Genomic DNA, 20,320 nt, shown 5'->3' on the forward strand with positions numbered 1-20,320 from the left:
GGAACCTATCTTAGAGATAGGCACACAGAGCACTACTATAAAAAATAAATTGAGTTTCATGAAAAATAAAAACATCTCTCATCAAACAATAACATCAAGAAAATAGGTAGCACGGACTATGAAGGAATATTTATAGACACTTATATCTGACCAGGGAACTTGCATCTGGAATATATAAAGAATTCATACAATGGAATAATTAAAGGACAATCAACTTTTAAAATGGGCAGAAGATTTGAAGAGACAGTTCACAAAACAAGGCCAATCACCAGTCAGAAAAGCATGTAAAAAAGTGCTAAACAGTTTTAGACATCTGGGAAATGCAAAATGAGGTACCACTGCCCATCCATTAGAATAGCTAAAAAGAACAAAATTGACAACATTGACCACTGGGGAGAATGTGAAACTCCATGTATCTGGTGGGGTATAAAATAGTGCAGTCACTGTAGGGAACAATTGGCAGCAACTCCACTCTTACATATTTATCAAAAGAAAGAAGATATGTATCCACAAAAGTCATATGTAAGAATGATCCTAGCAGCTTTATTTATAATAGCCCCAAACTGGAAAAATCCAGGAGACTGGATAAACTATCTGGTATGTTCATACCATGGAAAAAGCTACTCAGCAAGAAAAGGGAACAGACCGCTAGGAGCAAACTACTGATATGTGTAATGGCCTGGGAAAAAACAAAACATGAAAAGACAGGAAGAAGTCAGACACAAAACACTTTGTGCAGTATGATTCAATTTATAAAAAGTTACAGAATAGCTAAAACTATAGTGACAAAAATCGTATCAGTCATTGCTTCTAGGTATAGAAGGGATGGGAAGGATGTTGACTGAGAAGGGCACAAGGGACTCCATGCATTGATGGAAATACTCCATCTCGTGACAGGATTATGAGTTATTGATACATAGGTAAAGTGATTTGTCAAAACTAAACAAGCTGTACTTGAGATCTACGCATTTTCCTTTATGTAAAGGAACCTGTTTTAAAATCTCATCCAAAAAAATGTGTTTTCCTCTGATTCTAAATCTCTTTTCTACTTTCCTAAGAGTATAGGACAGTTTTGTCTGACTAATCTGAGCCTTTCAATAAATTTTAGTTTCTTATTTCTTCCTATCACACCCATTTCAAAGTCCTTTCTATCCCATTAGCATGTTTTATAAATATGGAATCAGGATTCCAATTGGAATCAATTGCTATAGTTCATTCATTCACCAACCATTGTGCTTACTGCTTTGTATAGTGAAAATACAGAGGAGAAGATTAATTATGTTAAGAAGTATTTCAGAAATGAAATGTTCAGGATATGAGAATTCTGTGAGAACTAGGTTAAGGGATAGAGACGAGGTTAAACTGATTTACATCTCGTATCTTTGGAATAAAACTAAGAGAGATGGACAAATCAGTTATTCTTTTCAGAAGCAAGTCATTCTCATCTTTAAACATATAAATGTTAGCTGTCAACTACTTCTAAAATTTGTTTCCTGTAAGTGTTGTACCTTTAAAAATATTTGTATGATAAAGATCTCAAATGATACTCATGAATGCTAAATTTATCTTAGAAAGTATCTCTTTGAATGCTTTTAAACTTGTTGGCATTTCAGACTAGTGTAATATTGGCTTACCTTGTCTTTTCTTTCTTTTTCTTCCAATCAGTTTGACAAAGGCTATGCTTATAATATCCGGCACAGCTTTGGAAAGGAAGGCAAGAGAACAGACTATACACCTTTCAGTTGCTTGAAGATTATTCTAACCAATCCACCAAGCCAAGGGGATTATCATGGTAAGTGCTTCCACTGGGTATTTTTGCAGAGTACAGAAACCCGAGACCTCTGCAGGAAACACTGCAACAGTCTAATGGCTTTTTGCATTACTGACAGGAACTATTTTGTAGCTTATGTCAGTCATCAGTGTCAAGCTCGAATTCCATTACTCTTCTAGTGATTTGTCTTATTACTGCACCAGGTCAGGCAAGAGAAATTCATCCAGCTGCACTTCAGTTTGTGCTGGCCCAGGCGCTTTAGTTCTCAATGTCTCCCTTACCTGCCGTTCTCTTTCTTTCTCATGTTCTGCAAGTTTCTCAAAGCCTTTTGAAATTGACAAGTTGTACTTTTAGAATAGTATATGCATTAGTTTTTGAAAACACTACTGAGTAAAAGGATGTTTTATTCTCATTACTATCATTTGATTTACAAAGATTAAGTGAGGACTTTCACAAATTGTGGCATCAAACATGGGTCAGTTTGCCTGAGTTATACTTAAAAAAATAAATGTTAAACTATTTTCTGTAGATTGCTGAGTTCAACAATTTTTTTCTGAAATTGTTCTCTTAGCATACTTTGAAAAGTTCCTCTTTGATATGTCAGAGAATGATTTTTTTTCAATTTAAAGATTTATTTATTTATTTATACAAGCACTGGGTACAGTCAGAAGCGCAGGAGGGTGAGAGAATTCACCAGAGCCAGAGTGGGGAGCAGAACAGGCAGACTGGACGAAACACACTGCTGAGTTGAGCAGTGGGCATGGCAGGAGAGGTCTGCAGGCCATGTGGGACCCTCGCCGGCAGCCGGGGATCGAACCAGCACTGCAGAGGCTGCATGCAGCTTCACAGCCCAGCGCTCAACCGCTGAGCCACCAGGGGAGGCCCTCAGAGAATGATTTAATAGTCCTGAAAATTAGTAAATTTTCTAGATTACCAAAGTTTACTGCAGCATTTGTCAAAACTTTTTTTAGGATCTTAAATGATACTTTTGGTTAAAAATCACATACTTTTAGACTGTTGCAAATCAAATAGTCACAAACTTAAAAGAAAGATGCTCCATATGTCCAGAGCATTAAGCTGTACTTGTCCATTCATATTTAGTACATGAAAAGGCAGCTATTACTGATGTACACAGTGAGTGGTCCTTATCATTTGTGTCAATCACTTAAGGTAACTTTTAGAAATATACCCTCAGACATACAAAATCAGATGTTTGCAGGTTATTGGAATGATTTATTTTTCTAGACTTTGAAAACCATTAACCAGGTACATTTGTGGAGAACGCCTATAGCTTTTCTCAGCAGCCATACCATGCAGTTAATTTATGTAGGGGCGATAAGGAAATTTCCCTGATGCCTGTCTGCATTCTTGAGTGGTCAAGCAATCAGATTAAGACATTGTCAGAGTAAAGAACAATTTATTTACATATATATGGTGAATCTACAGGGATGCAGGTTCTAAAAACAATAGGGCAAAATGAACTAAGTAATGAGATAGGGTTCTAGAGCTCTGGAAGTTCCAGGAGAGAGGAGAGGACTCATGATAAAATCCACATGTTAAATAATATGATGTTTGTCCTGCCATTTAGATAAGTTTCTCCTATCAAAAGGTTATTTCTTATAAAATTCCTAATTCTGGGTAGTAACTCCAATTTTCATTTTTCTAAGTATTTAAGGGAGTGATAAGTTTCTCATGGGCCAGCAGAACCTGGATTGACCTTACGTTGAAATAATCCTCATGCCAAAGTGTGATACTTGCTAGAGGCCTGTCCTGAATACCTTGGGAAAGCCTATCAGAATATATTGGGGAGGCCAATACTTCAGTTACATTGAGATTGGCTAAGTAAATTCTTGGGGAGCCTTCCTGTCAATTTCTAGGTCTTAGAATTTATCACTTGTTCAGTTGATTTTTATTAGCATATTTGACAACACAGGATTTTATATTTCTTATTTCTGTTAAATTGTATCTTATTTACCCTAGTTCATTCTTTTTATTTTTAGACTCTCATCAAAAAATATACTTAGCAAAGGGCAATGAGCTCTTACTACATTTATCCTTTTAAAAAAATTAATAAACTTTACCTTTTTTAGAGCAGTTTCAATTCACAGCAAAATTGAGGAGAAAGTACATACCTTCTATGTGCCTCCTGCCCCAACACTTTACAACTTCCCCCCCCCCGCCCCTCATTTTGAGCGTGGTACAAACTGATGAGAAGAATGTGTAATCTGCTGTTGTTAGAGGTAGCCGTATGTAGCTATCAGTTGTATCTCGTTGATTGATGGTGCTGTTAAGTTCAAATATATTATTGCTGATTTTCTGCCTGCTTAATCTGTCCATTTCTGAGGGGTATAGAAAATCCTGATTCTAATAATGGGTTCATCTATTTCTCCTTGTTTTATCAGTTTTTACCTCATTTTTTTCATGCCCTATTGTTAGGTGCCTACAACATCAAAGACATATCTTCTTGGACTATTCATTTCTTTATTGTTATGATTCTTTTTTATCTCTGATAAATTTCCTTGCTTTTAAATTTGCTCTGTCTGAAACTAATATATATTACTACTCCTATTTTCTTTTAACTTGTGTTATGGTGAATTTTTCCCCATTTCATTTTTTTTTATTGAATATTGGTTTCATTATAGGTTTATAGGTTTTCATGATAGGTTTCAGGGGTATAATATTAAAATTTGACTTCTGTATATGTTATATTAAGATCTCCACCAAAATTCTAGTTTCCCATTCCTTTACTTTTAATCTGTATGTCTTTATATTTAAAGTATCTCTTTTTTGAAGAACACTTATTTAGGTCTTGTTTATTGTTGCATTCTGGTAATCTTTTTTATTTCTCCCCCGATTGAAGTAACATTGCTCTAGAAGTTTCAGGTGTACATCATTAAAAATCAATATGTATATATTACTACATTATAATTTTACTAACTTATGTTTTTCATTGGTATATTTAGACCATTGATATTTAATAATTACTGATTTGGTTGATTAATATCTGCCATACTTGTTACTTATTTGTTGCCTTTATTCTTTATTTCAATCTTTGTCTTCCACCTTTTTTGGGTTTTAATTTGAGTATTTTATATCATTCCATTTTCTTTGTTATCAGTTACATTTTTTTTAGTAGTTTTGCTTTTTAAAGAGTTTTCACTGTATATTTGTAACTAATCCAAGTCCCTTTTTGAGTTATTCTATGCCACATCACACATGGCACATAATTATAATAATAAAATATTTATAATTCCCTTGTATCATTCTGTCATTTTATTTATAAATAAGTATGCACATGCAGATATATGCACTAGCACACATAATTGAACACATTATTCCTACTGTTATTGGTGGGAGACTCTAATCTATTAGCTCAGTTAAGATAAACAAAAGTTTTTATTTACCTTTCCCTATCCTTCTCCTTCCTTCCTTTAGGTACATTCAAGCTTCTGATTTATATCATTTCCTTCTCTTTGAAGAACTTCTTTTAACATTTTTTCAATGCATATCTACTGCCAACAGATTATCTCCAGTTTTGTTCCACTGGGGAAGCCTTTATTTCTTCTACCCTATTGAATAATTTTGCAGGATATAGAATTCTGGGTTTGTGAGTCTTTTTTCCCCCCCTCAGTACTTCAGATACTCCATTCTCTTCTTCCTTGTGTGATTTTTGAGATAAGTTAGTTATCATTGTTATCTTTGCTCCTCTATAGGCAAGATGTTATTATTTCTCTGGTTTCTTCTGAGATTTTTTTCATTTTTAACTTTCTGAAGTATGACTATAATATACCAAAGTGTAGCAGTTTTTGCATTTATTTTGCTTGGTATTCTCTGAGCTTCCTGGATCTATAGTTTGATATCTGGCACTATAATTTGGGGGAAATTATTTGTCATTGCTTCAAATGTTACTTTTTCTCCTTCCTTTCTTCTAGTATCCTGTTACATGCATGTTAAACTTTTCAATGTAGTGCCACAGCACTCAGATATTCTGTTCCTGCTTTTTTGTCTTTTTTCTTGTTGTTCAGTTTTAGAAGATTTTGTTGACACGTCATCCAGCTGAGATTCTTCCCTTATACATGTCTACTAATAAGCCCATCAAAAAGGCTTTCTTCATTACTATGACAGTATTTTGAGCTCTAGAATTCCTTTTTTAGCCTTTCTAAGAATTTCCGTCTCTCTGCTTACATTACCCATCTGCTCTTCTGTGTTGTCTACTTTTCCATTAGATTTTTTTTTTTTTTTTAAGATTTATTTTATTCATTCATATAAGCACTGGGTACAGTCAGAAGCGTGGGAGGGTGAGAGAATTCCCCAGAGCCATAGTGGGGAACAGAACAGGCAGACTGACGAAGTACACTGCTGAGGGGAGCAGTGGGTGGCAGGAGAGATCTGCGCGCCATGTGGGACCCTCGCCTGGCAGCCAGGGATCGAACTGGTGCTGCAGAGGCTGCTGGCAGCTTCGCAACCCAGTGCTCAACCACTGTGCCACCATGGAGGCCCTCCATTAGATTCTTGAGCAGATCTTGCTCAAAGAACTTTAATAGGATCAGTATGCATAGAGAGAAAAGAAAATAGAATATCCAAAGTTACCCACAAGTTACCATCCCCTTGTGGGATACTATTTTATCAGAGCCTTAACTGCTGATGTTTGGCCAGAATCTAACTTACCTGGTACTAGAGAAATACCTAACTTCAGCTTCCTCTAGCCTCTCACAACTTAAGAGGGAGACACCTAAGAAACACTGTTTATAGCCCCGGGCCACACCTCATTAAAAGGCTGAGACCCAGTTACAGGTGTATAGAACATTTCCCTACCCCAAATCTTAATCTGTCTATTGAAGCTTTGTTTTTGTTTTTTTGACCCAACAAGTCATGTTTACCTTTTAACAAATACCCAGCCAAACAGGCCCAAAGCAGGGGCATGAGGCTCAAAAAGCTTGCCACAAGACCCCTTCCGGTCAGGGAACCATATAAAAGGGGCAGGAGGGACCATACAAGTCTGGGATGAAAGGAGCAAAATTAAAACACAAATCAAGCTAAGGGCTGCCATTGTCAGTCTCCCATGTAGTTCTACATGTGTCTTCATATATCTCCATCTATGACCCCCAATTCCCTGGTACAAGTCCAAAGCTGAGAAGCCAGTGAACCCTCCTTTACATGTCTCTCTGCTCCATGTCCATCTTCTGTCTTTCCTCCAAGTCCCCTCCCAAGTCTTTTCCTAGCTAATATTTGCCACTCGGCTCCATTCTTCATTAGGTGGGGACAGGGAACCTGGACCCTCTCCTTTTTATGGAGATTACACTGTTACATGTGCCCTCACTTCTCAGAGAGGTATAAGGAGAGTTGCTGGGTGTTTCTTTTTGAGCTTTGAAGGATTTTAGCAAAACTTGTTAGAATGGAGTGGCAATTTCTATGCTCCTTACATCTCCTTTAACGCAGGAAACCAAAAGTCTTTAGCCTTTTTAGTTTCGTGTTACTTGTAAAACTATTTAGTGCCCTAGGTTGATATTACTTCATTAACCAGCACTGCTGGAAATGATTAATTGGTCACCAGTTATGAATCTCTGTAGATATAACTATATTCCAGAATATATTTATCTGTCTCTTTCACAGATGTTGGGAAACTTTGTCAAGCACTTAGATTTAATCAGTGTTAGATGTATTTAAAATCTGTATGTATTTATATGTTGTATAAATACAATCTGTATGTATTATATATGTATGTAGTTATATGTATTTAAAATCTGTATGTATTTACTTCATCTCCAGTTACTTTATTAGTTCAACCCTTTCCAGTTTTTAAGAGCCTTCTGTTTGATGTGGGAGATAGAAAAAAATAGCAATTACTGAGTTCTGCATTCTTTTTTTCTTTATGGCTTCGTCTTTTCTGAGCATTTATATAGATACAACCATTTTATCAAATAGGATTTGGTTAATTAAATGAATCTCTTTTTAGTGTCTCTTAATAATTCTTGAATTAACCAAGAATTTCCCTGTGAAGCCTTATTTCCTTCTTATTCTGTGTGGATTTCTGTGAAGTTCTATTATCTGATTTTTTTTGGAGAGTAATAATGATAAATGACTTAACATGTCGAGTGCTTACTACGTGTCAGGAACGTACAAGAGCTTTATATTCCATTCTCGCAAGGACTCTTTGAGTGATTATTTCCCTCATTGACAGAAAATGAACTGAATCAACAAGCAGATTAAAAATTTGCCTAAGGTCACCCAAGTACTATGGTAAACTGATCTAAAGCAAGGCAGTGTAACTCCAAACTCTTAACCATGTGCTGTGCAACTTCTCATAATATTTCATTACGCCAGAAATTATTAGTTTTCACCTGAGTAAAGATTATACTATGAATTTTGTAATTTGTAGGAGTCCATAGCATTAGCATGGATGTTGTTATTTGTAGTTGAGATTTTTGGTAAATTTACTTGGCACCTAGATACTTTCCTGTTATTTTTTTTCACAGGCAGTAATCCCACAGGCTGTGCACAGTTGTTTCTAATTAACTTGTAGACCCATTATCTGTATGACTAAAAAAGACAATCAGGCTTCCTGTATTAAATTTTACCCTTAGGATTTTGACTTATCGTTGCATTTTTCTTAGTAAAATACATGTAACTTTTTAGATTTTGGCCTAACTGAGCTTTTGCATTGTATATTTTTCTCATAAAATAGAGATAACATGTACTACTCTTAGTTATTTTACTATGAAATAGTTTCTATTTGTCCATCTCATTTTCATCCATAATTTCTTTAAATTTATATGGATTCTAATTGGTAGGAAATCTGCATGAAATTTGCATCTGATAATATGAGATTTTCTATCTCTTAAGAGTTTGCACATTTTTCTTTTTATTTACACTATCCAGCTCCTTTGTGTAATTTTTTTTTTCACTAGGAAAAAAATGTGAGATTGTATAAAGATTTTAGATAAACTATTTTATAGCTACTTTGTGATTATCTTTGCTTGTTAGCAAGTAGCATAATTAAAACTGTTTCCTCTTCCTGGTGAATGAGCAACTTAGCCTGAAAATGCTGTAATGTTTTATGTAACTCTTGAGCCTGTAGTGCCCTGATAACCATACAGCTAAGTCGTCATTTAGATAAAGAGAGGAAAGCAGTTGCACCCATGGGCAATTAACTTTTTTATTAATAAGATGTTAGACAATTAAGGGGAGCTTAGACAGTCTCTCGAGTGTGGTATTGTACTAAGTCCCGAGTAAATAACCTTGTGGCGTGCTGGCTTGTTTTTTGTTGTCAGGGTGCCCATTCCGTCACAGTGATCCAGAGCTGCTGAAGCAGAAGTTGCAGTCATACAAGATCTCTCCCGGAGGGATAAACCAGGTAGGTCAGATTCTGCTCTGCATCCTCAGTAATGAGGCGTCAGACAGTTTCTCTCAGTTTCATTTAATGTTCCTGCAGTGATGCTGTGTACTGTTTGTCAGGCCTCATATCAGTCGTCTAACCTTCTAGGTAAATTAAGAGAATGCCTTGACTTCTCTGGTTAAGACTACTTGAAATACTAGTTCTTATTTTGCTAGACTCATTTTTATTTTTCTTGGTAAGAAAGGAAGCTGGAAAACTTTTTCTCTTAATTTGTTTTACTATCTTTGTTAAAGACACTAAAAAATAAATTTTAGAGCAACGTATTAAAGCTTATTAATGAAGCTGAAAATTAATAACATCGTATTTCATTTTGGTAAATTGTTTTCTATGCTGCATGGAGGTGAGAGCAGAGGGTAATGTAGTGTGTACTGGCTGAATGTTTGGCTAGACATCAGTGTTGCTGTGTTAAATCTACATTTCTGATCATAGCTCATTAGGTTCTGCAGTTTGTCAAAGTACTTTGTCTTTTAAACAATTTAACTAAAAAAGAAATGCTCAAATGTAAACCAAATATTTAAGAGTTTGTCTTTTAGTAAACAAGGTTTTTTTAAAAACTGAGGTTACAAAGACTGCTGTCTATAATGTGCTTTTGAATTGTCTTGGTCTATATGGAGTTTAAGAGAAACTTTACTTTCTTAGCTAAAGAAGGACAACATGTACTTTAGAGCTGGAATATCTAAATCATTGTGTATCCATAAACACCTATTTTTACTGGGAGAAAATAATTACTTTAGGAAACTGTTGGCTTCTCTTGTGTCCAAAGTTTAAATGAGGCTTAGTTAATCTTAGCAGTTTTTCACTACTCTGGCAAGGCAGTGCTGAGTGTTGCTGGATTATGTAATCAGGATTATGTAATCTCTGGAAGAGATGTACTTTGAATTAGGCCTTGAAGGGCAGTTGGGAATTAGGAAGAGAGAATATGTGAATTAAAGGCAGTGACTGTATGGGATTATTAGGATTTCAAGCTTAATACGCTGGACCCGCTTTGGTGATGGAAATGGTAGGGTAACGAACTTTTGTAGAGGTATGAGCCTGTACCCCTTAAGCATATACAGTGTTGTAAACCACTGTTAGTGCAATCAGAATAATTTTATTTAAAAAAGAGATTACTGAAAACTGCAAATAGTGGCAAAAGTAGTTGGTTTGGGAGAGTAGATTTAGAAATAAGGCACTTAAATAGCAGGCAGAATGTGGATTTGAAACACATTAGAAAAGTTAGAAGTAAAATCTGATGTTCTTTCCAGTTGGGATTGTATAACTGTGGAATTGGAAGGAACAGTGGGAAACGATTCTCTTTTATGGAGTTGTAGGACATCCCATACCCATGGTGTATAGCTAATAAGTCAGTGGTAGAGCCAGAAATTGAAGCCAGCCCTGACTCCAAGATCTTTTTTTCTCAACCAGACCCTACGTTAGAGCTGGTTAATCATGAGTTATTTTTGTGGGATTGATGAGGTAAGAAATCCAAAGCCATGCCTCAGCATGGAATTCTGGCAAACATCTCCCTTTGTGAGGCAATAGAAGACAATGTAATCAGTGAACTCTGGGTGGAAATTGGAGGACAGAGGGTACAGTACCACAAAAATCAAGGGAAAGTTTTGAGACGAGAGTAAGGTACACAGAAACCCTTTCTTGTATCAGAGAAATCGTATAAGATGAGAACTGAAAAAAAGTGTGTTGAATGGGTGATTCAATTTTGATTTGCTTAAAAGATTGCATAAACAACAATGTATTGAATTTGTAGATGGTGAGTATAAATAACCTTTTCAAAAAAGTTAAGGGAGTGGCAGTCATATTAAGCCCTCTGATGCTTCTGCTTAAGCATCAGAAGATGGTTTATTTGTGTATTTGAGGCTAGAGGAGACCTGAACTTGTTTATAAGAATAGAAGATCCCCTTAGAGCAGATGGGCTTGATGAAGATATAAAAGAAAGGTAATTTTGTTTTGTTAGAGAGGATTAAGTTTTCAATCCTTTATAACACAACTGTATTGTACATCTTTGACCTTACACTTACTGCACTAGATGTAATTATTTGTTTTAACTGTTCATCTTTTCCATAGTTTGTGAGTTTCCTGAAAGGATTGAATTTTTATTGAACTTTCTGTCTCAGAGTAATTCAGCGACTTGCATTGGATAGGTGCTTAAAATATCTTAGAAAAGTGGGCGTATTTTGGTATGAGGTGGATCCTAGAGCATGTCTAATGGGCTACAGAGAGAGGCAAAGAGGAAATCAATGACATAAGTGAAAAAACTTATTGAAGAAAGGAGTATATATGCTTGGAAAATATGGTGGTAGAGAAAATCCTACCCCTGAGGCAATGGAAATATAAGGAAAAATTTAGAGGTTGAACAAAGGGGTGTTGATGGAGTTTATCAAGTGGCCCTTTTCTGCTTGTAGAGTGAGAAGTATGGTCATTAACAGAGCACAGGGGTTAGGAATGGTGTTCTGGATGTAGAAAAGGTTAGGTGCTATCGACAACAATCTTGATAGAGAATCTTGAAGAAGAGAATTATTCTCAATGATTACTGAAAAAGAAACTGACTTTAAAAAAATGCAGGCTATTTCCATGTCTATTGAGGAGATTAGTATTTCTATTTAATAGTAATGACTTTGTATATTCTTTTTTTACTCCATTGAATGCGTCCAATTACCCTTGATCTATTGTTGATCCGTTAGTCAATGCTGGTTAATAATTTCCACGGCATCCTTTGGAACTGCATTGTAACCTTTTATCTGAGATGAACACAGATGTATGGTGCATGTGGGCAAACTGTAAATAATCTTTTGCTTTCACTTGATGTCTTCATTGAGTGGGTCTCAGTAGAGTGAAGCAGCTGGTGGACTGTGTTCTAAAGGGCAGAGAGTTGAGTGAAAAATCCATGTAAAACATTTTGATAAATGCTTAGTTGTCAGTTGGCATAAGTTGCAAATGAAGTCTCAAAAAAGTCCAAGTGCACTCTAAAATAATGGAATGAGTCAAGAAAAATATCATTAAAATCATGTGAGGCAAAATTCAATGTAACAACTTTTTATCTCAGAGAAAAACTACTTGAGATACCTTCAACTGTAGGATTTTACTTGAAGGTTAGATGTTAGAAGTTGAACATAGATGTTAGCAGTCAATTTGATGATCAGAAGAGAGATCGTTGTTATTTAACTGACATCACCTAATTTTTTAAAGCAGTGAACTCTCAGACCTCCATTATCAGAAAGGTTTTTAAATAGGTGAAAAGTTGAAATAGCCATTTCACCAAAGAAAATTTGTGAATAAGAAATAAGCACATGAAAAAAATGTTTCATCACTAGATATTAGGGAATGTGATTTAAAATACACTGAATAGCGCTATAAGCTAATTAGAATTGATCTAATAAAGAAAAAATCTGGCAATACTAAGTGCTAGTGAAGATGTAGAATGACTGGATGCCTCATAAATTGTTAGAAGAAAGCCAAGTGGTAGACCACTTTGAAAAGCAGTTTGGCGGTTTTTTTAATAAAATTAGCAACATGGATCAAGCTAGAAGGGATTATGCTCAGTGAAATAAATCAGAAGGAAAAGAAAAATATCAGATGGCTTCATTTATAGGAGGAATAAGGGGAACCAATAAGGGATCAGAGAAAAACTAATAATAATAAAACACAACAAAACAAAACAAAAAAAAACCCTGACAACTATAAATCAGAGACATTTTGAAGGGGAGAAAGAGGGATCAAAATGAGGGTGGGAAGAGCAGAAGGGACTGTGATGACGGTGCAAGGGTGAATTGATGTTAGAAATTCTATAGGGACTACACCTGAGAAAAGAAAACACTATAAAATGAACAATGATGTAAAATATATATATTTTTAAAAATAAATACAAAAAAATTATACTTACTGTATAACCTATTCAGATCACTACGGTCATGCCACATAATGGCATTCTGTTTTACAGTAGACCACATATATGTCTAGGGTCCCTATATATAGCCTAAGTGAGCAGTAGGCTATACCGTGTAGTTTTGTGTATGTATCTTCTATGATGGTCACACAATGATGAAATTGCCTAACTTATTTCTCATTACGTAGCCTCATTAAATGATGTGTGATTATGCTAGTTAGTAATACAATCAAATTAAAGTATAAGTCCATAGAAAAATCTGGACATGAATGTTTATAGTGGCATTAGTCTTAATTGTCCAAAATTAGAAACAACTCAAATGCTCTGCAATGTGTATGTTGGATACACAAACTGCTGTTACAGCTAACAGCATGTATACATCTCAGATGCTCACAGTAAGTGAAAGAAACCATACTCAATGATTTCTTTTATTTAGCATTCTAGAAAAGACAAATTGGTAAGTATAGAAAATACCTAGTAGCTAGGAATGGGTTAAGTAGTTACAAAAAAACTTGATTTTGGTGGTGATATTACTGGGTCTGTCAAATTTTGCAAAATTGCACAGTAATAGGAGTGTATTATACTGTATGAAAATTATACTTGAATTCTTTAATAAACATGCCATAGGTAGGAAGCAGCATAAATGGCCCAAATACTTTTCTTAGCAGGAATTCAATAAAGTTAGTAAAGAAATAAAGTACAAACATGCAACATAGAATTTTGTAAACAAACATCCTATTTAACCAAAACTAGAAATGGCTAAAAGTAACTGCCTTTTAGGAGCAGATCACACTGGGAAGAAATGTGAGTGTTCATAATTAGCCATCTGTATACGCAGACATTTTTTTTTCCATTTCCACATGAGTTACATCACAAGCCTAATTGATCGATAGTAATAAGGTAGTGACAGACATAGCTGAGATCTTTGGGTATGAGATTTTAACCTTTATCCTTTTTTCCTCCTAGTACCTACCATAGTCTCTGGTCCACTTAAGAACTCTGAAGGGTCTGAGATTTTGCCCTCCTTGTAAGCTGACTTTACCTGCCACCTTTTCACAGGTGCTGGCAGAAGACATGAAGGTTGTAGCTCTATCAGTCTATCAGTGTTCTCTTGCAGCGGGTCCCTGAGTCCCAACCCTCAGAGCAGTATATAGAAGGCCAGGACTACCAGCATGTGCAGAAGGGGTAGATTTGAGGGTAGTAAATATTTTTGTAATGTACAGCATGACTAAACCTTCATTCAGTGGAAAGCACTGTATCTTTTAAGACGCTCTGAAACAAAAGCCATGTGTCTCTGCTTACAAAATACTAATTGAAACCCCTGGATAATTCTCTCTCAACTATAGACAGCAAGTGACCAAATGAATAAGACTACATGCTTTATTAGTTTTTTATTGGCACCTTATTTGTTTTCTCCTTTAAAATACTGGTATACATTTTAATCTCTATGCACATTTCTTCAAAAATTTTCTAAAAAGGTGTAGTAAATCTTTCAATACTATGTTAGGTTGTTCAGTTAACCATATCTAGCAGTAGTTCCTAATTTAAATAGCTAGTTGGTTTTTAATTGTTTTTTATTTTGCTTTTACCTCTTGCTTTAAAAAAAAACTGTAGTGTCACTATGGAAATACTAATATTGCTATGGAAATTTTCTTAAAATGTGTTCAAAATATCTGATTTTTAACTTTCTCTGAAAAGATTATTGTATTGGAAAGGGCCATGAAATTTTCACATTGAGGTTTTTTCACTGCATTCTGTAGCTGCTGTGTTCTTTTTGGTAGAACAGTTGCTAAGTTACTAAACATTTTTTTTTATTTTGATTTTCACTTTATTATGATTTTTTTTAAGATTTATTTATGCATATAAGAGCTAGGGTACAGGCCAGAGATGTGGGGGATGAGAGGATTCACCAGAGACTGTGGGGAACAGAACAGGCAGATTGACTGAAACACACTGCTGAGGGGAGCAGCAGGCGAGACAGGAGAGGTCTGCTGCACCATGTGGATCAGTTCCCAGGCAACGGATCGAACTCATGCCACAGTGGCTGCTGGCAGCTTGATAGTGGTGAGACTGAACCCCAGTGCCACCAGGGAGGCCCTATCATGATTATTTTTCCCCCATCCCTTATTTGTCTCCTCCACATTCCTCCTATAAGTGAAACCATCTGATATTTTTCTTTTTCTTTCTGGCTTATTTCACTGGCCATAATCCCTTCCAGTTCCATCCATGTTGCTGCTTGTTGTTGCTTTTTTTTTTTAGTATGTGCCATTCTCTGGTGTAAGATGGTATCTCATTGTAGTTTTGATTTGCATTTCCCTGATTACAAGTAATGTTGACCATTTTTTCTTATGCGTGTTGGCCATTTGCATTTCCTCTTTGGAGAAGTTTCTTTTTAGCTCTTCTGCCCATTTTTGACTGGACCATTTACTTTGTTGAGTCTCATCAGCTCTGTAGATTTTTATGATCAGTCCCTTATCGGTGGTGTGTACAAAAATTTTCTCCCAATCAGTGGGGTGTCTCTTTGTTTTGGTTACTGTCTCTTTTGCTGTACAGAAGCTCTTTACTTTGATGCAGTCCCAGGTGTTTATCCATTCCTTCACTATCACTGCTTTGGCTGATGTGTCTTTAAAGATATTACTGAGGTGTATGTCATGTAGTGTTTCGCCTATATTTCCTTCTGTATATTATGGTTTCAGGTCTTCTGTCTAGTTCTTTAATCCATTTTGAGTTGTTTTTTGTGCATGGTGTGAGGAGGTAGTCAAGCTTCATTGTTTTGCATGTAGCGACCCAGTTTTCCCAGCACCATTTATTGAACAAACTTTCTTTGCTCCATTGCATATTCTTTTCTCCTTTGTCAAAGATTAGTTGACTGGAAATCTATGGGTTTATTCACTGGGATTTTCTTTTAAACATTGTTAATTTACTAAATCACTTATAGAAAACTTTAATTCACACAAAGCTTAATCAATGAACAACAATAATTGCTGCCCAATGATTAATTTAAAGATGGTATCATTTAGTATCTGGCCCAGTGGTGTTAGCGTATTTGGTTGTAATCTGTGAATGTTTTTATTCCTTAGTTTATTATGTAGTAATGATTGGTGTGATTGATCTATCAGTAGACATAGAACAGTCTGTAGCCATGGTACTTTATATTTTGGCCTACCCTTTGCCAAGCACTAGGATGGGTGCTTTATGCAAGTAAATGATCTCATTTGATACTTACCACATCATTTCTCTGATTTAGATGAGAAAGCTGAGGTTTGGGAAAGGTATGAAGCTGCTCAGAACCATAGAGGAGAAGAAGGCAGGATTCTCACCTTCCTTATATTGCATTGTTCTGCTTCTCTGTAGAACTTTCATAAATATTGTTATGGTGGTCATTGTCAAACTACCAGTGTGATGTTATAAATCCTGACTTGGGGGGGCTCCGCTGGTGGTGCAGTGGTTGAGCGCTTGGCTGCGAGGCTGCAGCGGGTTAGTTCCCCGGCCGCTGGCGAGGGTCCCACAAAATAAATAAATAAATCCTGACTTGGGAAGAGATGTGTACCATTAACTCTCACAAGTCAGTATAAGTAAACTGTAGTACACCACTTGTTAAGTGTAAAATATATACCAGGTTTCAAAAATGAGTATAGGATAATGAACACTGTAAAATATCTTAGTAATGATATTTTTATATTGCTCACATGTTAAAATGACAATAGGTGATACTGATTTAAAGAACATTTTTAAAAATAATTTTGTTGCTTTTTACCTCCTATGACTATAGAAAATTAAAAATTTCAGTATCACTCATTAATTCCTATTGGACATTGCTGCTTTAATGATAAGAACAGTTGAGTACTAGAATGATTAGATTCCATTTCCACATGTTAATGTTTGCTTCTAGCATACAGTGTGTTTGACCTCCTACAAGCAATTTTACTTTCACAATTTGATCCATTAATGCATGTAAATAATGCTGTGCATTTTTTCAAGTTTTTTTTTGATTGAAATGTTGCATTATTTACAAATGTATTTCTGCATTAATATTTTTGAAACTTTTTTTAGTTTATTTTAGAGAGGAAGGAAATGTTTTAGGGTTTTGACTCAGCATAATCATTAGTGATTAAACACAAGTCTATCTGGTGCTTCAAGAAACTTGATATTACACTTGGAGAGGTTGGTTAATCTCTTTTTTCCACAGTCCAAAAATTTTCAAGAAGTTAGTGACCATATTAAATCTAAAACTGGTAAATGCCTTTTAATAAAGAAGTCTTTCAAAATGGACACTTTAAAAGACTTAAAAGTAACACTGTGTCAAGAAGATTTTATGGCCGAGATAAATCTCAATGACTTCTTACTCAGTGTTCACATAAATCTAAACTACCTAAAACTATGATTTTCTTAGGTAAGGAGGACTTACCAATAGGTGATAGTATTCGGTCTGACCATTACTTTATGAACAGTAACTGCTTTTAAGAGCGGCTTTTCTGCCTACTTCATTTCCAGAAGTATTTCTTCTGATTTATGGGGCCAGTATTTTGATTGCTGCACTCCGCTTTATTTTTCTTAGTGTAGTTGGAAATGTGTACATTGTTTCTGGTAAATCCTAGAACTGCATTAAGGAAAAGATGGGAAGTTGAGCTTCAGAATTGGTGTGAGGAGAACATGGTTGCCTTGTTGACTTTATCACAGAAATCACTGAACATATAACCTAATTTCTCCATACATATTCATTAGTGAAGATAAATGGTAAAAACTTAAAAATTGTTAAGGTATTGTTAAGGGTGGTTCAAGAAAAATCACTTTTTAGCTCTCCTGCCCACTTGTGATTGTGCAGGTGCCTCTGTTTTTCTCTTTCTTAATAAACCTGTCCTTTCAAAATGTAAAAGGAAAAATCACTTTAAAAGTCAAATAACATGCTATTGTTAGCCAAACGTACTAAAGTTTATCTTCATAAAATGGAAACCAGTCTTTTTAAAAGGAGAATATAGTATTGTCTACAGTTACATTTATTTCCATGTTTTCTCCCATGTGAGAAATTACTGATCTCTATAGAGGAATTTCATTCAGTGATAATACTGTCACTTTTGATACTCAAAATAAAAATTCAGCCTGTGTACCTATAGACAAGCATAAAATTATTCTCCTATAGTAGTTCTGTTTCACTATCAGTTTTATAGAGTATTCTCCCAGTGGCCCCTGCCCCGCCATCTTTTTTTTTTTTTTTGAAGACGCATACTTAAAGTATCCAGAAAAATAACTCTGTTTAAGTTGTTTGGTTGTGTTTGCCATCATTTATAATGTATGTCTTGTTAGGCAAAATTTTATTTCTAAATCTTCTAGACCTTGGAAAAACCTTTAAGTGACAGATTTTAAATGTGGCTTGTTTCCAATAGGATATCTGATACATCTCTTTTTATAAGATCTTTGAAAATAAATCCATATAACTGTTTTTCATCATTTCCATCAAGATCACAGAGCATAGTGAATCTGAACAGGCTTGCTCTTTATACTGGGCAAGAAATAGAATACTCGAAGCACAGTTACAGTTGTAAGTAGACCATAGAATTGAGGGTTGGTGATACTTTTCTCCCTGTTTATTTGACCTCCTCCTTGGCTCTGTCTCTTTCCCTATTTCACGTTCACTTAGTTGTTAATGGTCCCATAAAGGTTAAATTCTTTAATCCAAATGTTGGTATTGAGGAATTCAGTGTTTTGGGTGGCAGTTTTCTTGATGCCTATTTTTATGATTGAAAGCTTTTATTCAACTGTATTAAGTTAAAAGATGGAGACTTTTCAATTTTACATGATCTGTAGTGAAAGACCTAAGGCAATAATGTGATTTGATTTTCAAATTTGGGTGTTACATACCATACAAAAAACTTTACCTCTATTTACCATTTGGCTGATTTATAAGAAGGAGGAATTATGAGTTGTGGCAGAGTACTTTTTTTTAAAACCATAGATGTCCTCAGTTAAATCAGATTCACCATGGCATCTCAAAAAGTCTAAAAAACTTCCAAAAGCATCCTTTTGGGGGGGGGGGTGTTTACATATATACAGGAGCAGCAGAATTAGTCAAAAATTAAGTACCAACACAGTATCTGATTCCTGGTAGGTATATAAGATGTTACTCTCATCATTACTATTCCTCACCTTGCCACCCCACTCCATGCAGAAATAACTTGCACTGTCACAGATCTGGTTCTCTGTGATGGAGATTTGTTTGCAGGATCTTTACTTTGAAGGCTTCTTGAGACAGTACCTATCAGGGAGTGAAGGCAAGATTGGGCAGAAGGAAAAGTTGGTCTTTAGCTGACCCCCAGCCAGCCCTGAAGCTGGGTGACACTGCAGTGTGTTCCTACACTCTGCCTTCATAGCCCTGTGCCAGGCAGTCCTTGCATCAGACAGCATCCAAGAAGGCCTCATCATATTAAGCAAGGTAACTTTCTTCAGGTGAGGGGGCTTTTTCAGGTAGCCATAGTCTGACTCCTCAGGTGGGGGCATGTGGTCAGCATATCACAGAAGGCCTCTCTACACAACTGCTCCAGGGGGAGCATAAATAGGACATTCGATGCTCAAGCCAGAAAATGGGAATCTATTGTAGACTCTCTTCCCTAACTTAGGATATCATGTTTTTTAGCGCCTCATTCCTCTTCTATCTCCAAAATCCATGCTGTAATCTTTCTAACATAATTTTAATTTCTTCTCAGCCCAAGTATCTTGCTGTCAAGTTTCTGTGCCTCCCAATTGCCCTTGTTCCTTTCTTTATCTTGATAATTCTTATTACAATTTGGTTCAGTGGAATCCTCCCTCTGAAAACTCCCTGAGCACTTTTCTTTCAGTCCTCTCTGGTAACATCTTGTGTTTTTCACTCTTGTGCTTTTCCCAATGCCCTTGGGGGATTGTGGCCTTACCCTCTCGAGGGCAAAAATGGTTTCACTGGTCTCTGTAAACCTAATTCTTAACTTAGTGCCTGGAGTTGATTATGGGAGCTTACTGATCAAATGGAGTAAAATAAACAACTTAGTTCAGAGTCAGAAAGCTTCTGAGATGTGTGGCAGAGGCTGCTCTGTGTTTGTTTATATTAATTTGCTTGCCTGTGTGTGAAACCACACATAGCAATGGCAGATTTCTTCATTTGGATTCAAGTTGATTTGATACATCTTTCCTCCAAAGTGTCCTCAAGTATGATTAGAGAAACCTCTCAAGCCCTTAAAGGTGTTCTGGAAGAACTAAATTAAATGAGCAACTGTCTTTCCTGTGGTTTTTTATACTAAGAAAA

The 20,320-nt window shown here is 35.7% G+C and overlaps 1 protein-coding gene across 4 annotated transcripts in view; it reads left to right on the top strand.

The window, feature by feature from the left end:
* The window catches only part of PRIM2 (DNA primase subunit 2), a 260,042-nt gene that overhangs the window by 220,981 nt on the left and 18,741 nt on the right, over window positions 1-20,320 (top strand). For all 4 annotated transcript variants that reach the window (XM_037519912.2, XM_054698902.1, XM_037519913.2 and 1 more), the window contains exons 11-12: window positions 1,666-1,792; window positions 9,043-9,125. In XM_037519912.2, the coding sequence (XP_037375809.2) occupies window positions 1,666-1,792; window positions 9,043-9,125 (210 nt within the window). The remainder of the gene's footprint in view (window positions 1-1,665; window positions 1,793-9,042; window positions 9,126-20,320) is intronic.

The sequence above is a fragment of the Talpa occidentalis genome, unplaced genomic scaffold (assembly GCF_014898055.3).
Source record: "Talpa occidentalis isolate TD23 unplaced genomic scaffold, MPIMG_talOcc4v2.1 talOcc4.2, whole genome shotgun sequence".
Taxonomy (NCBI): Eukaryota; Metazoa; Chordata; class Mammalia; order Eulipotyphla; family Talpidae; genus Talpa; species Talpa occidentalis.